At 37.0% G+C, this 25,337-nt stretch overlaps 1 protein-coding gene across 2 annotated transcripts in view; it reads left to right on the plus strand.

The window, feature by feature from the left end:
* Positions 1-25,337, plus strand: part of FBXW7 (F-box and WD repeat domain containing 7) — a 179,693-nt gene that overhangs the window by 70,100 nt on the left and 84,256 nt on the right. For both annotated transcript variants that reach the window (XM_027635844.1, XM_027635841.1), the window contains exon 2: positions 8,781-9,338. In XM_027635844.1, coding sequence (XP_027491645.1) covers positions 8,850-9,338 — 489 coding nt within the window. In that variant the 5' untranslated portion in view covers positions 8,781-8,849. The remainder of the gene's footprint in view (positions 1-8,780; positions 9,339-25,337) is intronic.

A 25,337-nucleotide genomic window follows, 5' to 3' on the forward strand; every position in this document is an offset into this window, starting at 1 on the left:
TTGTCTTTATTATATTACAGCCTTTTACTCCCATCTGCTTTAACAGTACTGATAAAATTACTTCATTGTTTTCACCCTAGCAAGTAGGACTACACTACAGCTCAGTCACCGAATCACAGAATGGGTCAGGTTGGAAGGGACCACAGTGGGTCATGTGGTCCAACCTCCCTGCTCAGGCAGGGTCATCCTGGAACGCATTGCACAGAATTGCATCCAGAGAGTTCTTGAATATCTCCAGTGAGAGTGACTCCACAACCCCTCTGGGCAATCTGTTCTACAGTCACCTGCACAGTAATGAAGTTCTTCCTCGTATTCAGGTGGAATTTCCTGCGCATCATTTTCTGCCCATTGCGTCTTGTCCTGTTGCTCGGCATCAAGAAGAGCCTGACTCCATCCTCTTGACGCCCTCCCTTCAGATACTTATAGACGCTGATGAGCTCCACTCTCAGTTGTCTCTTCTTGAGGTTGAATAGGCCCCGCTTCCTCAGCCTTTCCTCATAAGAGAGATGCTCCAGTCTCCTCATCATCATTGTTGCTCTTCACTGGACCTGCTCCAGGAGCTCCATGTCTCTCTTGTACTGAGGAGCCCAGAACTGGGCACAGCACTCCAGATGTGGCCTCACCGGGGCTGAATAGAGGAGCAGGATCACCTCCCTCGACCTGCTGGCAGTGGTCATCCTAACGCACCCAGGTCTTGCCTATTCTTTAAAAAAAGTCTGAAGAACAACTGCAAATAGGAAATTAAAATAAAAATTTGGGGCAGTAGCCTGGAATAAGCATTGTCCACTGTGTATCTTGAGGTAAAAATTGTTGTTGACAGCTGGGAAAGACTTGGGGGCTCCGTTCTTTTTCTCTTGTTTGTTGTCATCTTGTATGCTTGAAATAATATAGAAGGATTGGGAATTTTAAAAAAGTTTAAAAAAAAAGTGTAGTATCTGAATGAAGAGATGGCTATTTAATCTTGGTAGGATATTCTTTATTTTTACAATAACCTTATAATTATTTTTGGGGAGTTAGTCTGATGCAGAAGCCTGCAACTGAACAGAATAGTGAGATTGGAATTTTCATGGCGTAACCTGCATTGCTTCTCCATTACTTCATTAGTCATTATTAAGAGGCTTGAAAATACTGTTCTGTGCCTTGAAGCTTCTTGAGAATAAAGGTAGTTGGCTATTCTTGCTGATTAGAGGTAGTATAAGAGCTGCTTGAAAAGGGGACATTTACTTTAAACTGGTTTTAGTCTTTCAAAGAAAAACCTTCTTAAAGAGTAGCCATGGTTTTTGATTCTCACTTTCCTCAGCTTCAATCCTGCTGTCTTCTTTTTAGCCACTAGAATGCTTTTGTGTGTTGTCATTCCACATTAGAGGACTCTAATCTCAAATAGCTTTGAGATAGGGAACAGTTTAGTAATTGGTGTTAATTTCCTGCCCTTCCTTCCATTTCAGTATAACGGAATTAAATTTAAATTCAACTAAATTTAGCTGCTATTTGTCCTGAAGGTCTATTCCCCCAGTTCAGTTAAAGATGACCTTTTTTGGTCCATCTTTTCTGCCATGTGTTCTAAGTTGATTTTTTTGTGTGTATGTGTGTATCTGCTCTTCTGTGTGTCTGCCCGTTTGTGCTGCAGTTCAGCAGCATTTGAGTTGTAGTTTTAGTCCAAGAAATTGTCCCACCGTTTTGCCAGAAACTGACACCAGCCATATGGTAAAATTGCAATTCAGTATCAGTAAACCCCTTAATTTCGGGAAATGTACCCAGAATTACTTTTATGATTAGTGGACAGGAAAGAAACCAAGACAGAGAAGTCATTTGAGTACTTTAGAAATCACTTTGAGGTTTTCAGACAAACATCTTAATGGCAGTGTTCTTGCTGCCAAATGCTCTTTTGCTTTTGCCTTCAGAATAGTTTGCATTAATAATGAGCAACTCTGCTTGGAAGTTATTCATGTGTTGCTCTGATGATACAACTTCGCAAAGCAGCGCCAGGCTGGGTGACAGACTGTGTGAACAAGTACATAAAGTGGTTCAGCATACCCTACTGCTAAGGCCTGTAGGTTTTCCCATTGGAAATGCATCCCAGCCCCACCCAGGGCCACATTCAGCAACATTGTGGATGCTGAAGAAAAAAGTATTTTAAGGCCATTTTGGACATACAATGCTAGGCTGTATTTTAAACCTGGTAGTTGTGCTATCCCTCTTCATAATAAATACACATGTGATACAGAACTTCTCTATGAAAAAGGATCACGAATCCTCTTACAGTGCAGAAGGAGACTAAACACTGCTTAAAACTTAACAGATTTGGATAATTTGAGGTTGGAATTCACCCTTCTTTTCAACAAGTAAGTAAACTAAGGTTGTGAGTATGCGGTAGTTAGCGCTTTCCAAGCTGGCTTGAAATCTCCACTGGTCTTAAGCATTGTGTTCTACTTTCTACATGTGCCTGCCTGTCCCCAGACCAGACCACGTATATTCTCTATAACAGAAGTCCTTGGGGTCAGTTTTACACCATCATCAACAGCGCTGCATACAAGGAGCTCCCCAGCTGCCCAGAACAACAACTGCTGAGGTTGTCTTTATGTAGCTCAAGGCCTTTCATCCATAGGAAGGGACTCTGAGGAGAAATAAGGCTTTCTAGTAGTGAACTTCAGTTAAGCCATGCTGGAGTGTTACTGTGTTGTGGAAAACTCTCCCGAGTTAACACACACTGAATTATAGGTACCAACAGTAAGAACCAGAAACCTCAACTATGAAGTCTAAAACAATCATTCAGTAACATTTATTTTAAGTAAACAGGAAATGTGATTACTGTACAGAAATAACTCCTTTCTTCCCAACTATCTAGGTGAACAAGGATTTTATCTAATAGACAAGAAGTAATATCCGATCACTAAATGCTGAAATGAGAAAAATCCAAATGGAATTAACTATAATGATAATTACTCACTGTAATAGCTTACTAGGGAGATAGTAAATTCATCACCACTTTAAGTCTTAAATTAGAAATACACTCCATCTTAGTTTAACACACACATTTAACAACTGCGGAACATGCAGCACAAGTGCAGCTACCAAAGCATGGTTGGCTGACTGTCTCTCCCTGGAAATATACACAAACAAGAACTGCTGTCACCTCCTCTCTGCTCCCACGGTGACACAGAGACAGAAAGTATTACCAAAATGCTGGCTAAAACCTGCCTAGTTTCAGTGCAGACTTGATTCTGTTTGTACATTCCTAGCCTTTGCTAAGTAGCCTTGCAACTGCATCTTTAAATTGAAGGGAGTATAATAAAGGGCCTGCCTAATTTTCTAAATTGAGAATTTTTCAGCCCTGGTGCTTCTCAAGTAATGTACCTAAAGATACTGGGTTTGTGTTGCTGGAAGTATGATCTAATGTTTGCTTTTGGCAGGAAACTCTTCCCTTCTTAGTATGCACAGAAAGCATAGTTTACATGAGACTGAAATATTAACAGATAGAAATGTGCTGTTCTAAATTGAGCAAACAAGAATGCTTGCACTGTATGGATAGCAATAGTAGTATAGGCCTCCTGTAGTAATCTAATTTGTGGGGAAAAAATAAGCAGGTATTCATTAATTACACAAGGTAAGAATTTTTTATTTGGAGAGGTAAAAATTTTTGTATAAGAACCCAAGTAATGGTACAGTTGTCCAAGTGGAAAGGTTAAGATGATGTAATTGAAAACTGTGTGCTTTACTTTTGTACCACAGAGGTACTTTCAATGAGAAAATAGACACTGCTTGATACTAAGTGAAGCACGCAGGATTATATGGAGAACTTGCCTGTTTTGTTTTCAATAGTTGTTGGAAAACTTGGCACCCTTTAAATAACTCAAAGCTTTTTTTCTGCTTTCCTTTTTCTGAGGAAAAGGGGAGAGAAGCCTTTCATTAGTTTCATATGATAGTTAACTTGTCACATTTTAGAGCTTAATTATTTTTCTTTAAAAAGTTGTTAGTGAAAAGACAAACCAGCCATCTTCTGTATAAGTTATTAATATAAATACTAAAAATAACATAATTATTTATATTAACATGGTAAGATCAACCATAATACTACTCTCCTCCTGCTGTGGATTGTTGTCTCCTATGATATCTTTCAAGAAATATAAATGAATTTATTTGAAATTGTATCCATTCAGTTGATGAAAACATAACACAGAATTAAAAATAAGGACTAATTTTTGTAATTTTTCCTCTTAGTCTTCACTTTCAGGGAGCTAAGAGATATGAACAGGGTTTGTGATATATAGACTTGAGCTCCCCACTTCTACAGTAACACTGTACTGGTATGTTAATAACTTGTCTGTTGGGATATGGCTTTGAGGAAAATGAGTTAGTATTATTTTTTAATACAGCTTTCTTATTACTATATGGTGGAGGCTTTCAACCATTTCCTTATGGGTCACTTTCACGTTTCCCTCTTATCTCTACCCCATCTTTGCCACAGCATCTCACAGTAATTCACATTTTCTTATGTGTCAAATTTTAAGGTAAAAGCGTAACTTCTGTAAGACATTATTCACTGATTATTTGCTATGATATTTTTCTTCTTTTTGAAACAAGGAAAATGCAGGCGTGTTTTGAAACACTCCAAATACAAGAATTAAGGTAATTAATTACTTATGGACAGATGTTTACAGAAAAAAAAATTCTCTGGTTTCCTCTTCCTATTATGTGTTGATTGCCTTAATCAGGACATCGGGTCTCCAATAATATATTTTATAACATGGTTCTTTGTGCTAGAGCATTAAAAACTGCTCCAGCTTCAACTCAGATTATCCCATCTTTTAGCCAGAGCAGTCCTTGTTTTGAGAATGCACAAAGAGTGAAGAAAAGTCCTTTGGCTTAAAGCATTAAGACTTGATGCTCCTCTTGCTATTGCCAAGAGAATCTGTCGAATCCATTTGAGCTGTAATACATCCAGGTTCTGTATTTGTTGTGTGTGTCTGAACTTTGCCGCTGGTTGTGTTGCTCATGGGAATGGGATGAATCTGTGTGTGCCCCACCTGTACACAGCAAGGAAGCGTATTGCACCTTTTGCAGCTTTTCCCACTCTACCCACAGTCACTATCTGTGAGGGTTAAGTGAACCTATTTCAGAGAGGTTGGGCTTTTACAGCAGTGGCTGCGAAGAGTTTTGTTCAGCCGCACAATACGTACAATACGTTATTTGTTTCTGAATGAAGAATTGACATGAAAAGTTAATGTTCTGTGATGATGTTAAATGTGCAGAAATGGAGATCACATAGAAACTCTATGGAAAAAATAAATTTAAAGAGAAGAAATGATAGATCCATAAAATGAAATAATTTATTTTTACACAAACAGTAACCCTTTTGAACAGAAAATGTTATCTTTGATTTAGCAGTTGAGTTTTAAAGAGGATTTGGATGCAGATGGAAATCTATATGTGAATGTAGCTGAAAGTCAGAAGAATGCAATCTGAATACTGGACTCTTCTTAGTGATATAAAATATCTTGATGTGTATAAAATAATTAGACATGATCATATATATTTTACCATAGTCTGAAGATCAAGTATGTGACCACTTGTAGCTCAGACTGTTTCTTCTAAACAGTGTTGATTGGCATTTCTTACAGGTGGTTTTGAGCAGCTGTTGTTCATGTTTTTTTTCATAACCTATCTCCTGTGAAAGTGTAATGGATAAAGTTGAAGAATTCTGGTTAAGCAGCATTTAATATTCAGTATAGGTGTGGGGTGCATTCAGCCTTCAACAGAGGTGGGAGATGCATTGATCAATTCTTAAGTTAGCAGTTCAACGAGTCTGGGGACTTACACTTTCCTTAGGGATTCCTTGCCTTCTCTTTTCCCCTACAACTGACTGCAAGTGTTAAGAAGCTTACTTGGGAATTGCCAAGTTAGACTCATTGACCAAGTTTAATGAGTTTTGCATGTTTGTGCAAAGCCTTACCACTGCACTGCAATGTTTAGGTGTTTGTCTAAAAAAATTTCTTTGAGGTTTGAGGCAGGTAGGAAAAACAACAGCCTTCCTCAGTGGATCTGCTGGGATTTAGCTGATTTGTGTCATTTTGGTCTCTGACCATGTAAATGAAGGAGGCACTGTAGCTAAAAACACAGCATTTCAGTTCTCTGGAAGTTAATTTGTAAATACACGTCTTCCTGCAAAATAGTAATAATCCTGTCTTATTCCTTATCTACCTTATATATGGAAATGATTGTATCTTCTGTATTAGCTGACAGTAGTTAATTCTGAAAGCACTTACATGACAGAAGGCAGCTTTAATGTTTTAAATCTCTCAGATAATGTGCATCCATCTGTTCTTTAGCAAATGCATCACCTCTCTGCATACTGATGATTTCTGATGTAGCACTGCTTGTAATTAAATTTTGATAATGTATTTTTACAGGTTTCTTGAAAAACCAAGTTAAGATAATTCATGCAAATGCAGAGTAAATGGAAGTCACTTATGACTGAAGCTAATTTCATGAATTGATGGTCACTCAAAAATGTAGGAATAATTAAAAATTTATAATAGTACTAGTGTACATTCATTTTTTTAATTCACTGGAATTTCATTTGGGTATAACAGTAACAACAGTGATATTTTTGTCACTTAAACATTTAGCAGATTCTTGCATTTGATTACTTAAGTGTTTAAATGCTGACCTTTTATGTTTGTTGCTTACAGATACAGATTGAAAGTATGTATTAAATTATTGAAACAAAGGCAGCATTTGCAGTTTTATCAAGTACATCCTAAACCAATAATTGATGCATATATAATGCTGCTGATACTGAAAAAATGCAATTAGAACTTTTAAGCTTCATTCATGGCTACTTAGAGAATCGTTTGTGGTGGAAGCTAAAATTGCTAGATTGTGATACTGTAAGGCTCTTGTTCAATCTCTTTTGTTTTTTACTTTTTAATTACTAATTTTTACATTATTTAATGCTTCAAAATTTCCAAGACTTTTCTCTTTTCATGAGAAAAGAAGATTGCAGTGTTGTCTTGTCCATAATGCCTAAACTATGTCGCAAGTCTGATAAATAGGTTGTATTAATGTCAGATTATATATGCAACTGAATTTGGCATTTGTCGAAATGTTGTTATTAAACATCACTCCAATATGCTAAGGTTTCTGGGTTTTGGGGAAAAACTTTAAGTGAAAACATTTATCTTACAGCACACTCTTTGTGGCATCTTTCTCAAGTGCTGCTTACTGCATATAGAAAATGAAACACATTCGCTTTCGATGCCTCTTGAACATAAGAACAGAGACATTAGCTTTTGGGTTGGGTCATGTGCCCTAAGTGTCCTAATGCTTTTCTTCCACTGGTGAAAACAAGTCAGCACATTCCATTGAATGTATGCAGCTTAATTGTCTTTTAGTATTAGCTTCTCATTCACTGATTGGAGCTAATCACTAATGGATGCTTTCTTTGGACACAATATTTCAGCTTTTGACCTTATAAGGTTTTATTTGGGGGAATTGTCATCCAGGTAGATATATGGAAACTTGAGAACTGTGTCTTTGGGTTATAAGTAATGTTTCCCTGAGGAAGACAGGTGCAGAGAGTTACAGAATTCCAACTAGGAATCCACCTCTAAATACGTTTCTGTGGCTTTTATAGTACAACACACTGAAAATTTTCATAGAGCTATGGTTTCTGATATTTTGTCCCTACTTATCAATAAGATGAATGTTTTTACAATTGTCATGAATCAAAGGTGGCTCTACACACGATGACAAAGCTACTTGTTTTCTCTTTGCACACTTTTTCATGGACAGCCTGTGTATGTACAGTGAATCTGATTACTTGTTGAGTTCATGTCCAACTTCACCTACTCAACACATTGCTTAAATCTAGGGAAACTACAGTCTGGATTCACCAGCCTCAAAGGCTGTATATGTATAGCTGGAAATCTAATATCAAATATCTAATTAGTATGTGTTATATCCCTCTGTTCTTATATATTGCTTGGATGAACATGTGTAGCTGAATATGTGGATAATTTGGAAATTGCATTAGTATTTTTCAGTTTCTATTAATATGCACCTAAATTTGACCTCTTTGTAACTTCTCAGAGTCTCATTTAACAATTATTGTAGCTTCTTAAGAGTTTTACTGCTAACAGTGATTTTTTTTCCAGGTGAGGTGTGTGCCATTTCTGGGCCACATGGGCTGGTTAGTCTGCTTCTGACCACTGGGCATCTCTGTGGCCAGCTTAAGAATTGGCAGTGATAAGGCTGTATTCTTTAATTGGTGTTCTCTTTTTTATTTATCTGAAAGAAAATTAGAGTGACGAGAAATGAAACTTTCAATTATACCTGAAAATATGCCTGCTCTTAATGTGTAAGCCCAATAACAGTTCACTTGTGAGTAATATATAAAGTCTGTAATCAAATGAGAAGGAAAATAAATGGCATTGGAAATTATCTGTGTCCAATTAGACAGTAATTTCACATACTTGGATCTTCTGTTAACATGAATGCTAATGGTTCTCGTGGATTCTCTAGGAGGGCAAGTAGTTCCTCTGAATTTTGCGGAATGTGGTGCTTACAGAGACCATTAGACTGTTTGACAGAAGAAATAATTCTCTTGCTAGAAAGTTGCCTGCAGTTTGTTTGGGTTTTTCTAGTTTTGTGTCAAGTAGAAATTATTCCTTGTTTCCTGGAATTTGAAGTTGTCAGGAATAATACAATGAAATAGGTTTTTACTGCTTTATCTAATTAAAAACTAACTTTTGTAATTTTCTACTTTTTCTTTATCTCTTTAGAATGTGAAAGCATTTGCATCTTCAGATAGCCTAGCCAAGGTCCAAGAAGTAGCAAGCTGGCTTTTGGAAATGAATCAGGAACTGCTCTCTGTGGGCAGCAAGAGGCGACGAACTGGTGGATCTCTTCGAGGTAATGCTTCCTCAAGCCAAGTAGATGAGGAGCAGATGAATCGAGTCGTAGAAGAGGAAGAGCAGCAGCAAAGACGACAACAAGAGGAGCAGCACATTGGGAGGAATGGGGAGATAGGAGGAGAAGAACCTGGATTTGATGACAGGCATGAGTCTCAGCCGGAACAGTTAGAAGAAAATAATAATAGACTTATTACAGTGGATGAAGAATCCACTTGTAATCAAGAGGAAGATGATGATGAACATGCTGGTGATCAAGAGGAGGAGGTGGAAGAGGAGGAGGAAATGGATCAGGAGAGCGATGATTTTGATCAGTCTGATGACAGCAGTAGAGAAGATGAACATGCTAACAGTAACAGTGTCACAAATTCCAATAGCCTCATGGACTTACCCATTCACCAGTCATCTCCATTCTACATGAAGACAAAGGTGAGAAGCTACTTTTTTTTTTGTGTGTGTTCTTCAGCCTAATTAACTTCAGATTTTGGAAAAAAAATTGCATATTTAACATAATTAAATTTTTACAATGAAACAAAGGTTTTACTTCCTAAAGAGATTATGATGAATAATTTATGCAGTCCACAAAAACGATGCTGTTTTAACTGTTAGTAATCAAATTATTTGCATGCATTTGACATGAGTAAATACCCCTGTGCATTTTAAGGAATAGAACTCTTGATGGCTACGTTCAGAAGACTAAGGTGTTTCTTTATAAATATTTTTACAAAAGACCCTCCTGGCATTTTTTATATTTTCCTTCTCCAAGCAGGCAAGAAGGAAAGTAAGAAATCATACATATGAGGCATTCTGTGAGAAGATCTGGTTCATTTAGATGAAAACATTGTAATGAAAAAAAAGGTTGGAAAACCGTGAAACAGAAAGTTTTTGCTTCCATCCAGGTTCTAGTGAGTTTGTGGACAAAATACATGTTAAAAAAATGTGTGTTAGGCAGTCATTAAGTTACATAATGTCTGCTTGTGAGGACCTTGTAAATTGTGTGCTGATGGTTGAGAACTTGTGATTTGCAATAAGAATCTGGAAATTAACTTTCATATCTTTTTTTCTATTTATGTAATCTAATGTTTTACATTAAAGTAAAAGGTTTTGGTGTATTGGCTGCAGTGTGCGTTAGTAGTTCGCTATATTTTCCAAATTCGTCAGGAAGGAGGACTTCCGTTAACTCAGCAGCAGCAAAACCTGAAAGAATAATGAAAGCAGTGATACTTACTAATAAGAAAGAAGAGCAGGCCAGTGTGCTTCTGGAAGAATGTTGTTCCTAAGCCTGTGTACTAATTTTTTTTGTTTAATCATTCATTGATTAAATGAATAGAACACCTAGCTTCCTCTCATCATTCAAAAAGCAAAACCCCCTCAAATTTTTAAATTTTCCTTAAAAAAAATAATTAAAACCTGATGTAAAACAAAACAAAATAACAAAAAAAGTCAGTTAACGTAGGTTAACAGGTTGAGTATGAGCAAAAACATACAGAGATGGATAATCAGAATTGAAGATGCACCTGAACAGGTAAATAGGTTAAACATTTCTTTCTGGGATCTGCAGCAATATGTTTTTGTTAATAGCATTAGTATGCAATTCACTTGAATGTTTAAAGTATCAGAGCTAACATCTTTGAATTTTGAAAAGTCATAATGTTTTTGCATGAGTTTTTTGTAAATTATATAATTTTATGTCTATAATTCTACTCTTCAAGGTACTGAAATATATGCTTTCTAATTTGGAATGAAATACTGCCATATTTCATATCATTGAATTGGCTTTTTACAACTGAAATTATTGTTTTTATTTCTCTTCGTTGGTTTTGTTGGATTTAGTATGATTTATTGACTATCATATGTCCAGTATGGACAATATTTAATGTAGGAAATTCTTACACTCAAAAATATATTTTTAAGTCTCTGAATTGGAAACTTGTTGAAGTGCTTTGTAAATAACTGCACTCAAATTATGTACAGACAGAGCAGAGCATAATTTTCGGTGGTGGTCAGTTCTGAAGCTTTTTTTTATTGTCTTCAATGATGAATGCAAGTTTTTTCTTTCTTTTTTTAATGCGTATTTGACACAAACTGAAACAAACTGCTTTAGCCTGAAGGAAGCCCTCTGAAAGATGTGCACAATTTCTATGTGGCCTGATAGTTGCTCTGTGTATTGTTTTGATGCAGTGCTGGTCATTTTTGTCTGTGCTCTGTCCCCAAGCTGTGCTTCTGCAAGAATTGTTGGGGAGCCAGGTAGCAAACTGTATTTAGGAATTGTTCTTGATTCATGGTGCAGCTCTGTTTTAGGTAGTTTTAACTGTGTACCTGAAGGATCAGCACAGGTTAGAAAGCTGCTTGAGCTGGCACTGCTCAAGGTCATGATTACACAGTAAAACTGATAATGCCACATTAATGTTGCCAATTCATTAATAAACCAACATTTAACCAGAGGAACGCATTCTGTGTTAAGACGTTTTATGGAAATATATCTATGCAAGCATGAATCAATTACCAGAGTCAAAATAAGCACGACTAATTGATATGCTACTTTTGAGAAGAAAAAGGAGTGTTAGTAGACTCATCAGCTGTATTTATGAGTGATTTCTGGTTCTACCTGTTGAAGATTAGACTCATCCTAAGAGATTCAAACCTGGTAGACTTATTTTTAGCATTTCAGGTATGTTTCTTATCATATGTATTCTAGTATGGTCTCTTAACTCTGGCTGAATTACCTTGCTGTGTGCTGTACTCTATGAAACTTGCTTTGTGCCACCACTATGGGCAGTGATGGCTGAATCCCCTGCTTGATTTTTGTGTGTTAGATGTAAACCTGGCTCCTCAGCAAGCATTCCCAGTGCAGCACAGTTTGGTCTTGTTTCATGACTACATAATACCAAGAGATACCAAGTGATACTCAACAAAATAGCAACTGCTACTGCCATAGGTGTCGTTACGCAGCTCATCTTAACTTTTGGATATATTTGTTCTTTTTCCTTCTACTTTTTACTCCTTTCCTCATAAACTACTGAGTAAAGTTTCTCTCTAATCTGACTTTCTTTTGCTTATTGGCCTGCAGAATCCTGTGTGGTTAAGGAAGGAAATGTTCGTTTCCTGCATAACACCACAATGTACCCTGCTTGAGTTTGCTGCCTGTCACCTGGGCTTCCACTTGGCAGCAGCAAGCTCTCTGTGTTTTACCTGATAAACTTAATCAGAGGCATAAGCCCCATGTATTTATATAAAAACACATTTTATAGATATATTTTCTGTAATGTTTATATAGTACATATAAAATGATATAAAAGTGTTTTCCTCATAATACCTCTCTGTGCAAATAACTGAGATAATTGCTGCCATCATGTTGTGAAAATGTTATGATAAGGGCGAGTGCACTTGAAATGAGAAGGCCAGTGGTTCACAAGAGTCTTCATTGCATTCACCAGCAACACCCAGGCATCCAGAAGGATCCTTGTGGTTACCTGTTATGATTTCCTGCATAAAATGTTAGGCTACTCTGTATTGATTTATATTTTTAGAAAATGTCACTGTTTGAAAACAGGAAACAGTTCAGCAAGGAAAATCTATCTCATGCCTAGGTTAATAGTTTTTTGTTATCGTCGGTGTTTAAACTTCTGCACCTTTACTCTGCTCTGCTTTCTTCGTGTCATCTGACATTTTCTGACCATTACAATTTTATTATTTTCATATTGTATTGAAGAGCTATTTAACAAACATGGGTTTTTTTCCTGCATACATAAAACAATCAATGTCTTCCCTGAAAAGTCTCTTAAATGTAAATAATACAGACACCGTGTCCATTAGGCATATTTTTTCCATTTTTTGTTCTTGTTATGATTCCTGTTGGTTCCTGAACACTCTCTGATTGGGGAACACCCATCTTGAATTGTAGATATCTTTATATCTTGATCAACGATCTGGATGAGGGATTGAGTGCACCCTCAGTCAGTTTGCAGATGACACCAAGCTGAGTGGAAGTGTTGATCTGTTGGAGGGCAGGAAGGCTCCATAGAGGGATCAGGACAAGCTGGGTCCATGGGCTGAGGCCAGTTGTATGAGGTTCAACAAGACCAGGTGCTGGATCTTGCTCTTGGCTCACATCAACCATATACAGTGCCACAGGCTGAGAGCAGAGTGGCTGGAAAGCTTCTTAGTGGAAAAGGACCTGGAGGTGCTGCTTGCCAGCAGCTGAACATACGCCAGCAGTGTGCCCAGGTGGCCAAGAAGCCAATGGCATCCTGGACTGTATCAGCAATAGTGTGGCCAGCAGGACCAGGGAAGTGATGTCCCTCTGTACTCGGCACTGGTAAGGCCACACTTCAAATCCTGTGCTCAGCTTTGGGTCCCTCATTACAAGAAGGACATTGAGGTGCTGGACTGTGTCCAGAGAAGGGCAACAAAGCTGGTGAAGGATCTGGAGCACAAATCGTATGAGGAGTGGCTGAGGGAGCTGGGGTTGTTTAGCCTGAAGAAAAAGGAGGCTCGGAGAGGACCCTATTGCTCTCTACAAGTTCCTGAATGGAGGCAGTAGTCTGATGCAGGTTGGTCTCTTCCCCCTGATAACAAGTGACAGGACAAGGGGAAATGGCGTCAAGTTGCACTAGGGGAGGTTTAGATTGGATATTAGGAAACACTTCTTCAGGGAAAGGGTTGTCAAACACTGGAATTGACTCTGCTGGAAAGTGATTGAGTTACTATCCCTGGATGTACCACTTAGGGGCATGGTTTAGTGTTGGACTTGGTAGTGTTAGATTACTGGCTGGACTGGATGTTAGAGGTCTTTTCCAACCTAAAGGATTGTATGATATCAGAACTGAGATTAAAACTCAGTAGCAACTGCGCCAATAGTTAAAATTTGTTTATGCAATATATTTACCCGTTTATATATCACATTATTCCATGCATTGAGATTCAGTGTTTGACTGATTTGTTTGACTCATGCAAGCCTTTTTCAGAGAGCTTTGTGTTGTATAAGGTTGGCCTGTGTCCTTTGTACGTGCACATGAGAATTGACACTTGGTTGTATAAAGGGTTTATTTTTCAGTGGTTTTTGTATTTGTGTGGAAGGTAGCATTAATTTTTTATACTGAGGAAACTAAGATTGCACTCGGCAGTTTGTGCAGAGTGAAGTGAAAAGGGACTCCCATATAAAAGTTTGCAGTTATTGTCAGCATTATTAATAGACTAGAAGCTTTGTAGCTAAAGGGGAAAATTAAGCATGGTTACAGAACTACTGATCCTTGGAAGCACATTTTTGTTTTGTGTACAGGCAGTACATGCAATTGAGAGAAGGTTGCAATACTATCTGTAGATGGGGGTGGTTTGTAAGTGTGTGTTAATATTTTTCTCCTCTGAGCAGCAGAGGGGGCTGCTATTGCTTTGCTGCAGTCCCATGCAGACTTGAGCAGTGTTCCTTTGCAAAGGTTTTCCTTGGTCCTGCAACTAAAAGCCTGAAGCATGTTTTTTAAGTGTAGGGAATAAATATAATTGGAACAGGAGGTCTCAGGACTGTTTATTTGTCAAGAAATCTGTTTCCACTATAGAAAATGATGCAGGAATATTTTCTTTAAAAGAATAAGTATTAAACTTGGCTTGTGTGATTGAGAATGCAATGTATAGTTCTCTGCTCTGAGTGCTTTCTCAGGAGAAAAACTTCATACTACAAAACTTTCATCTGTATTTTTTGTGGGGATCACGTGTAAGGTATGTAGATTCTTCATGCCTTTCATCTCCAGAATTGCCTAACAGTTAATGCTAAAAGAATTTTAAGCTAAATAATAAATTTGCCTAAAGATGTGTCAGAAAGAGGCTACATTTTAAGAATTGCTCTGATTGTTAAAAAAAAAAAAGGGTTGAGAACCCCCCCAAAAAGCAGTGGCAATTTAATTTTTTTTTCATCTTGCTTCTTCCTGGGATTCTTCTTTTTAATTGAAACTTCTTTCACATCACTCTCTTTTAAAGCTTAGCAACTGGCAAATTTTCTTCTCCCTTGGTTATTCTGAACTACAGCACTAGAGTACAATGATTTAAGATAAGTAAATTATGGAGGATAAAAAGTAAATGGTCTTTACATTTATTTAGTCTTGTTCAACTTATTCATGAGTGACTGGATGAAGGGAGAGAGTGCACCCTCAGGAAGTTTGCTGATGATACCAAACTGGAAGGTGTGGCTGATACAGCAGCAGGCTGTGCTGCCATTTAGAAGGATCTGGACAGGCTGGAGAGTTGGGCAGAGAGGAATCTAACGAAGTTCAACAAAGGCAAATGCAGGGTCCTGCACCTGGGGAAGAAGAACCCCTGCACCAGTACAGGCTGCTTGAAAGAAGCTTTGTGGAGAAGGACCTGGGGTCCTGGTGGACTACAAGCTATCCATGAGCCAGCAAGCTGACCAAGAGGCCAGTAGTGTCCTGGGGTGCATTAGGAAGAGCATTGTGAGCAGGTCGCGGGAGGTGATCCTGTCTCTCTACTCAGCCCTAGTGAAGCTTCATCAGGAGTGCTGTGTCCAGTGCTGGGCTTCTCAGTACAAGAGAGACATGGAACTCCTGGAGTGGGTCCAGCGGACTGGATGAAGGGACTGGGGCATCTCTCTTAGGAGGAAAGGCTGAGGGAGCTGGGTCTTTTCAGCCTTAAAAGAGATAATTGTAGAAGAGGGGATCTTATCTATGCATACAAGTACTTTAAGGGCAAGTGTCCAGAGGCTGGGGCCAGACTCCTTTCAGTGGTGCCCAGTGGCAGAATAAGGGGCAATGAGCACAAACTGAAACACAGAACGTTCCATCTGAATATGAGGAAAAACTTCTTTCCTTTGAGGGTGACAGAGCACTGGAACAGGCTACCCAGAGAGGTTGTGCAGTCTCCTTGTCTGGAGATATTCCAAACCTACCTGCACGTTATCCTGTGCAACCTGCTCCAGGTGAATCTGCTTTAGCAGAGAATTGGACTAGATGATCTCCAGATGTACCTTCCAACCAATCTATGATTCATTCTGTGATTTAGAACTGCCAGTCATAATTACTTTTGCATTACCATGAGTTTGGTTATTTTCAAGCAAGTTTTGCTGCTTTAGAATATATTTTCTTTTTACTTTTCCAATACAGAACCTTATTTTTGTAATGGACGGTAATCACATCAGAAATATTCATACTTGGAGATGAGTATGAATCAACAGTTTTAACCTTTGATTTATTTCTCATTTATATACTCTACAGTTTAGTGCTAATGATTCCAAGCATGCAGGATCATTTGGAAAGGTTATGCAACTGTCATTAAGATGTAGTTTGTTAAATATTAGAGCATCCATGGAAGGAATGCAGATTTTCCTTTTCTCTGTAGATAGCAAGGTTCTTGCCCATCAGTACTAACCTGCAACATGCTTTACTATAAATATCAATGCTTTGTTTGAAAAATACTACTTAATTGCTGTGTTTTTACTTGGCTGTGTTAAGTTATGGTTTCATTTGCTGCCCAAAGGCTTGCAGGGGTCTAGTTGTACTTTTGTCATTTCTAAGTAGAATTGTTCCTACACCTTCACTTGCAGATAAAAGTGATATTAAATTATTGCTGCTCTGCTAATTTTCCCTACTTTGTAAGTGAATCTTGAAGCTTGCTAGTAGATACACGGGCTCTACTCTATGAGTAATGCGGTTATTCCTCGTAGAGTTTGTTGCTTATCTAAGAACTTGGCTATCTAGTTTAGCTTTCTCATGCAAAGTTCTTGAAATATTTAGTAATTATATTTGACTGTTATGTTAAAATGTCACAGTCGAATTACAGGAATTTATTCTATAATAAATTCTAGGGTTTTTTTTTTCCTTTATGAAGGGTGTCTTACCACTTTTCAGTATGATTTTTACAAATATTATAACAGAATTAAAGGACAGTGATAATATATAATTTGTGAAGTAGGTGTGTATAGAGAGTCTGTGAAGGAAGACAAGTACTTTAACAGAAAACATTGATTCTGACAGTTTGTGTCATAGTTTGGACTACAAAATTCTATTTAATAAGTAGATTTTAATTCATTTTCTATTTTCCCTTCACTGCAGAAAGATGCATTTTTTATTTTTTTTAATGTGGAAAGAGGTAATGCTCATTTAGCTTCTTGTTACAGAGAGTGCTTACTAGACTGAGGTCCTAGCTGAGTAATATATAAGCAATTTTCTACTTCTATACCAATAATTGAGGTCAGTCTTTAAACTCCAGTCAAGGGATTGATGTCAACTAGCCACACTGGAAAATAAACTTACAGAGCTTTGAATTGTGCCAGTTTTCTCTGTAGAGGTATTTGTCAATGTATAATTGCACCTTCTTTGCAGTGAAGCCTACATCTCAGTGTACACCTTCTGTCTCCTGGTGGTTCTTACCAGAAACGTCCAGTAGTTTCTCCTGAACATATGTGTAATTCTTTTGTAGCTCTAGTGGTTGGCTGTTCACAGATAAATTTATGGCAGTATCCTAAAGCAGAAAAGATGCCAGCCACCTTGGACGGGGGGGCCAGAAACCAACTAAAATATTTGAATTGTCCATTGGTTGCTTGGCTTATGCATTGCTCCCTAAAGGTAAATATTGGAAAGGTTCTTGCCCATGTTACTCAAACTGCTATATTGGTTTACTTTGTGTAGAATAAATTAAATTGATGCCTTCAGGATAATTACATGAAGCATGTCATGTTGTCACATAGGCTTTGAAATTAGTGTTGCTTAGGCATCTACGTGGTTTTTGCTCTGCATCTTTGTTCTCAAAATGAGAATGAGTGTGCCTGGGTTTTTTTTTAAGAAAAAGAAATAAAAATTGCAGTAATGCTATTTCAACTCACCAATTATATGACAAAAACATTATGAAGTAGAAATCATGAAAACATGCTTCAGAATCCCTTCGGTATGCTTACTCTGTTGGATGTATGGCTTGTCTAATGAATATATTTGGAAACTCTGCCCTACTTAAATATATAATTTTTTTCCTTGTGTTGTTCTTGACTGTATGGGACATGCTGTTGCCTGATGTGATCATTAGCCCAAATATCTCCAGTCTGTAGTAATACAGCTGTATTTACTTGAGCGTTTATCAGTGGATGCTGTTGCTCTGAGTGTCTGTTTTAAGCTGCTTCTCTTTTTGGAACTTATCTGAAGTTGGTATTAGTAGTTATAAAACTTGATGCAAGTGGTGAATCAAAGTGTGGAGAAAGGAAAACTTTTGCTGGTGAGTTAGTTTTTGGTTTTGTTGACGCCGCCCTTTCCAAATGGTTGTTGTTAAATATTCTTTTGTCTGTGAATTTAAAGTATATGTTTAAGAAATATGAGTTATGATTAGGAAATTTCTTTCATTTTCTGAAGTTTATACTTATAAAGTTACGAGATCTGAAATTAGCTTAGGGGGGCTGGAGGAACAGAAGGTGACCTGAGGACCAGAACTACGTTTAACAGCTGCTGTGGGACTAACATTTTTTCCTGATGCATTTCTTGCTCACTGTAATCTGCAAAATAGCAGTATGTCCTTTATTTCTGTAGGAGACTTTTCATTGTCTGCAAAACATGTTGCTATTCAGCAAACCGTGCACAGTGAAGTCATTTACATACCTTTACAAATTCTTGAATATAAGGAGAAAAACTAGACAATGTGAATTTTTAGGCTAGTTTAATCATTTTTGAACAGGCAGAATGCTTAAAATAAGTGTTTGAATAGACAGCATCTAATGTCCATTGACAAAGGATGATTTTTGACACATGAACTGTTCTTCTTTGCTAGTATATGGTATCTGATCTGTGTGTGAAGCTATGCTTGTGCAGTAATGATATAATATGCATTTTGTGTAGACTCATTGATCAGCTATTGTGGTTTGTTTAGGTTGTGTGTGAATGTTTTACAGTTTTGTTTATTGGTGAAGTTTCTATGAGAAAAATCCCTGTGAAAACTGGAACCAGTGTTTCTGTGAACAGTTTGTTTTGTCACAAGCATCTTCTCCCTTCTATTCAATAATGTGGTTAATGAACATGCTGTCTAAACTCTAACTTCATGCAAAATTTGTGAGAGTTCTCCCCAGTCTCTCCTGGACCAACAAGTTCAGGAATTCACCAACTTACTGTAAAATGGGCTTTACGTTAAAAAAACTTTGTATGGTACAACTTCTGATATAATGTTACATATAGTTAATTGGTGTTGAAATTTTAAAGGTTGAAGTCATGAGTTCTTGTGCATAGATAGGTATCTCGATAATAATTACTGGAATACAAGAGAAAAGCATTGCTGTTGGGCATCTCTTCTGTGTCATTTCTCCTTTCTTCTACTCTTTCTAATTTTAAATTTTGTTTCCTTAGTTTGTAACAACAAGAATTGGGAAGAGGGAGAGGATCTGACAAGGACACAAATACTAAGGAAGTGCAGAGATTTCTATCCCAAGTCGAGGTGGTCCAAACTAACTATTTCTTCAAAAACCTTATTTCTTTTGATTTTTTTCTTACTAAAAGCTCATGTTTTCTACTGACTTTATTACCTGACCATACATTGCATAGTATGAAAGGAGCAAATTGTGAATTTTAGTAAAATTCAGTATAATTCAGTCTTGGAAGACAGTGGCTATGCTTTTCAGCTATGTCATGACATATTACTCAGTTAATGCTTATAGTATCTTAACACATTTGTTCTATCCCTGGCGCCTCAGGTGAAATGGAAAGTGTACTTATTGCCACCACAGATTGCCAGCAGGGATAAATCCCACCTTATTCATCATCAAAAGTCATTACTACTTAAAGTATTAGCAACATTTCCTGTAAATGCAAATCACATTCTTATCCAGTCAATGTTTAGAAGAGGAGACCTTTTGTTCTTCTCAAATTACTGAGTGTCCCTTAAGGATTACCCAAATGTATAGGGTACTAAAAAAAATTAAAAGACAACAAATAATAAACATAGTTTTGCCAACATCATAATTCCTTCAGTATGATCCCTTGGTCAGATTTTCTAAAACACACACCAAAAAAATTACTTAATTAAAATAAATATGTAAAAATAAAGTTAAGAAACTGGGAGTGACGTGGCCAAATGGAAGAAATCAGACATAAAATCATTCAATATAGATCATTTGTTCTTGCCAAGTGTAATAATGTTGTCCCTCAAGGGTAAGCTGGACTTCATCCAAAGCAAGGACACTTTCAATTGTTATGCGGAGGCACTCACCCTTCCACACAGTGTTTGGCTTTGATGTAAACCACTAGTATTCCATGCCCTAGAGCAAGTATGCAACACGCAGGTGTGCACATGTATCTGTTTTGGAGGACAGGCTGTTGACAGACTCTGACTCTCTCTACGCTGTACCAGGCAGAATTTGGTGCTGCTGCGCTGCCTTTCTTTGTTGGCGGGGTTTGAAGTCTGAATATCAGACTGCCAGTAAACTCAAAGCTGGACTTAGTTGACCATATACAAAATGAAAATTCTATTAAATACTTACAAGTGTTTTTAATTATAAGTGAAATTTGAACAAAGCCAGTGTTTGTGAAATAAAAGTACAGGCAAGGCTGCCCTTTCCTCAAAAAAAAAAAAAAAGGTGGAAAAAAGGACAGACAAGTTAAAGATAAAGGTGGCAACCATACCAATCAAGAGTGCCAGCTCTTCGACGTACTACCTGCTTTTTTCCTGTGGTCTAGGCATTCTTTGCTTTACATATCTTGAGCTTTATAAATAACCTCACACCCTTTTGCAGTATGCTGTTACCAGCTGAAAAGGATTATATAGCTTAATTTGGTGCTATCAGATGAATGCCATCGTAACAATCAGTTGTTCCATTTGTTATATTTATGTATTTACGTGTATTTTACAGTGCTAGTAAGAAAAATAGTCTTGTATCAAAATAGACCTTGATATCCATATTGTTTCAAACATACAAATTGGAATACTTTGCATTGTTCAACCTTTTATTTTGGCACTAGGCAATATAGCTAATCTGGAGAGTTACTGTGTTGTCAGGTTTGGTTTGGTTTTTTTTTTCTTAATGCTGAATAAATGGTATGTGGACAGAATTTCACTACAGAAGAAAAAAATACTTCGGTGTGTTAAGTGGCGGAAATATTTTAATGCCTATCTGATATTTTGGGGATTTTTCCTGTTCCCATTTAATATGTAGAAAGAAAGAAAAGTCTAAGTCCAGACATAATTTTTGGCAGTGCTCTTTATACATTATTCAGAAACTGGTAATCATGTTTTTAATATTTTGGTACTGCCTTGTTTATTTTTGTATGTGTAGGTATGTAAATAGAGAATTTCTCATTTAAAGCCTTGCATTTTACATGGAAGGGTGATACAGTTATAAGAAAAGCTGAATTTTTCAGTATGAAAAATAATTTTTTTGTTTCCTTCCATTTTCGTAAAAGCAACCTCCTTACTAAAAAAGCCACCCTCTTTCCCTTCCCCCAGCTTATCCTCAGCTGGGAATTTAATGTGCATTTTAATCCAGCATTAAATATTGCATGACTTCTCTACCTGTTGCTGTAGTTCTTAATTCTTAGCTTTATTTAAAGGTGCAACAACAGCATAAGTAAGTGGTCAGCAAATAAATTCCTGCAGAGCAGCTGTAGCAATTCTTTTTAGCAGCTGTTACAACTCTGACTAGACCGAAGAGTTAAACTTGCTTATCCAACAGGTCATGTTATAGCCAGTGAGGCAGACATTTCTGGAATATTTATAAAATGCAAGAAGATGCAGCTGGATTTCTGTTGCATACCTAGAATATTTTCTGAAATGTTTAATGAAGAAATGAAGATACGTGCTTTAAAAATAGTTTTTTAAAAAGTGACAATGACAACAAGACCTCATAGTACAGTAAATAAAGTAATAAAGTTATGGGAGCTGTGGAATAAAGCGAAATAATAAAGGTCTGTAGTTTCAAGTGGTTATTAGACACTTACAGGCATGTCTAAATATGGCAGGAATTATTTTTTTAGATACTCATCGTTAAGTATTTTTTTGATTATATGATAGTATCATTAGTATTGATATTATATAGTCTTGTCAATATGCAGTTTACCAGACAGTCTATGTTGTTTTCATAAACCATGCATGTGACCTTACAAAAAGTTAACTTGTGCAAATGGTCCCTTGTAATTAGTCAAGTGCTCTATTGCACTAGTACCAGTGTGACTGAGGGCAGAGCTGCAAGTACCTGCATGTTCCCTTCCCTTTCTTTTGAGATGAAATTCTGTACTTGGTGAGATGCCTACGAAGCTTTTATCATTGATATCTCTTCAGGACCAGTATTGGACAAAGGGAACTGATTTAATATCTCGTTGCCCAAAGATGGAGGTCTTGACTACTCTTCACTTCTAAACACTCTTCGTCTCATCATGCATCTGGCTACTTTGTGAACCGTTTACAATAGTGGAAAAATAACTTAGCAACAACAAAAGTTGAGGATTTTCAGGTATCCTACTTACTGGAGTTATATTAGAGTTCACAAACCTGACAAATTTTACAACCAGTTTAAGGAAGAGTTTGGAAAAAATGGCCAGAGCAAGGAAGAGGGAAGGGCTAGCTGCCTCCTTTTTGCTACTAGAATCTCCAATTAACCTTTTTGTTTCCTTTTAGCTGCAAAGATCACCTGTGGGATTAAACAGATCCAGTGGAGATCTGTTATTTTTTTGCTCGCTAACATTCAAACTCACTTCCATTCGTGGTTGCAATTAGAAATTGTAAGTAGTGAACCTTTGCTGTTGATTAATCTGACTAACTGCTGGGCTCCCCAGCAAGCAAGACTGATGCAGTTAAGTGCCATACACAAGTATAAAATGCAGTAGGTCAAGTTTGAGTCTCATTTTATTTCTCTGTGCGCTCACACTTAAATACCAGAATGCTTAACAGATACGAGCATGCACATAGGCATGAAAAATGTCTAGTAGGTGTGTTTATCTCATGATTTCCCCTTTGCTACTAAACTTGATATTTCATATCTTGCCTGCTCTGTACTAGTGGACTTCTGGGAATGCTATCTTGTGTTTTGCCAGATAGAAGCTTTACCATCATCCTTATCTGTATTTTTTTTTGACTTTTATAATTTCTTTTCAGTATAGGAGTGTCATACAAATTGTACCATCTTCCACCAGCAGTTACAAAAGCCATAGTTCCTCCTTACTCTTTCATGGCAAAAACTGTAAGGTAGCTCTATTGTATTAGATAAAAATGTTTTTCATCATTGTAGTTTTTAATGGCCATACCTGGATATGATTTCAGAGCCAGAATATAACCAGGAAGTATCATTTGAATGAATCTGAGTTAAGAAAATCTGGGTTCTTCTTCACTGTGTTCTTAAGCTTTGTTGCCAAAGAAAATAAAGCTTGTGCAGTTGAGACATTTGCCTGTCACTGTCATCCTTTCCAGACCTTATGCGTTTCTTGACTAATTTTCACCCAATTTGACAAAGAGAGAGATTACACAAGTTTTCAAGATAACTAGAGGGTAGGTAGGAAAGGGAGAGACTTATTAGTGCATCTGCAGAAAAGGAAGTCTATGAAGTGACCATTAACCTGGTAAGACATAGTTGAATTCTTGAGGAATTGAGTATTTCTATGATCATGTAAACAGTTCAGTCAACATTTGTTCCTTCCTTTAAACCATAGAAGCCATTTATTAGACAATACTCATCGTAAGGCATAAACCTGAAATAAAGCTTTGCTATGGCTGACTGTTCAGAGTGAACCTTCCATGTAGGTCCCCTGACATTTTGGGACCATAAAGACTTGGAGAAGCTGTAGAGTAATTCAAGTGCAATTTGAACTGTCATGATAATCTAACCTGGAGCCAGACTTCGTTCTTTCTGTTGCTTGTGATACAACAGGTCTACTCCTGGGTGTTTCATGAACTATAGAGAAAGCCATCAGTTTGTATGTTTAAACTAGTAGTTTTGCCCCTTTTGCATACTATTCAAGTGTATGTTCTTTAGGAAATTTTGATCTCATAAGATCAAAATTGTTATCCCCATTGATTCCCTCCATACCCTCTTCAGGAGTTGGGTCATTATCTTTTCTTATGTATGCAGATGTTTTTATTGGGTAAACTTGGATAGAATACAGACTGTTTAAAGCAATAGCATTTTTTTCTGTCCAGCACCACTAATACAGTTGCAGTTATTTTTGTACAGCAGTACCTTTTAACTATACAGCTGGTTCATTTGCCTGTACAAAACAAGCTAATGTGCAATGTGTCATTTGAAAACTACTTGTATATTGATATTAGAGATCCCTCACATAAATAAACTTGGGACCACAGTAGCTAGGTGGGTGGTTACTAGTGTAGTATAGAGTACCTTGCTTTGCTGACAAAGTGGTTCTCGGTCTTTCTAGACCAACAGGGACTAGCATGAATATCAAGGGAATAATAAAGCTCGTGTATAATGTAAATTATAGTGCATTCTGTATGCAGCACCTATGTGGAGCTTACTACAGATGTTATTTAGGGAGTATATTATGAAATATATTCAAAGGATTATGATGTTACTATGATTGATTTGAGAAGGTTACTTTTGAAATGTTGCAGTGCTCTGCTTTATCCATTTGAGGGCAGCTGTTCACCGATGTTAAAAATTGTGGAGAACATCTCTGGGGTTCTGCTGTCTGCATTTTAATTTTTCTGTACTTACTTCATCTAGGTCTGTGTAGGTCTTGTACTGTTCCATCACCATATTAAAATATCATGATTTTTAAAATTTTTTTTCCAGTAATGTTAATATGCAAAGCACTTGTCAGCTCTAAGAGAAAATTCTATAGTGTGTATGTAAACTGGTTTTCAGTGTTGGGGTAATTTCTTAGATTCGTGTCTTAAAACTGTGACCTGACTGGACCTGCTTTCATTTTACAAAGACACCACTTCACTGAACTGACCAAAAAGAAAGAGTTTCTTTTGTTTACAGTTGAAAGTCCCTGACAATCTCAAGCTAGTATTTTCAAACTCAAGGTTTCAGGCACTTTTATGTGATCTGATTTCAAACGTGATCTTCCAATTACAAGGACAGGTGGGCCCTTAAAAGGAGCATCACTGGAAATTGGCCTCACTTTATTTAGAAATAGGATGTTAGAAAAATATATTACAAAGCATTAAATCTCAAATTTTCATAATTTCACGTTTGTCAAGTTTATACATGTTCTCACTGTATGTAATGTAAAAAAGGACTTTTAAAGATGAAGACAACAGTGATTCTTTAAACTTAAATTTAGAGCTTAAATTAGAATTATATGTGTAATAAACATAAAAATAAGTGATATCTACTATATTCAGTGTATTCCTGACACTTCTGAGATAGCCAACCCTCACCATTTTGTCTTCCTGTTACAACCTCTTACTGCTTAGACTGTGTTGTATTTTCAGGCTAAGGACTTTCACTTATTAGATGTTTACAACTGTCCAGCTTGGGGCCTTTAAACATTACTGTAAGACAAT

This window comes from Corapipo altera, unplaced genomic scaffold (genome assembly GCF_003945725.1).
Source record: "Corapipo altera isolate COAL_440 unplaced genomic scaffold, ASM394572v1 22b, whole genome shotgun sequence".
Taxonomy (NCBI): Eukaryota; Metazoa; Chordata; class Aves; order Passeriformes; family Pipridae; genus Corapipo; species Corapipo altera.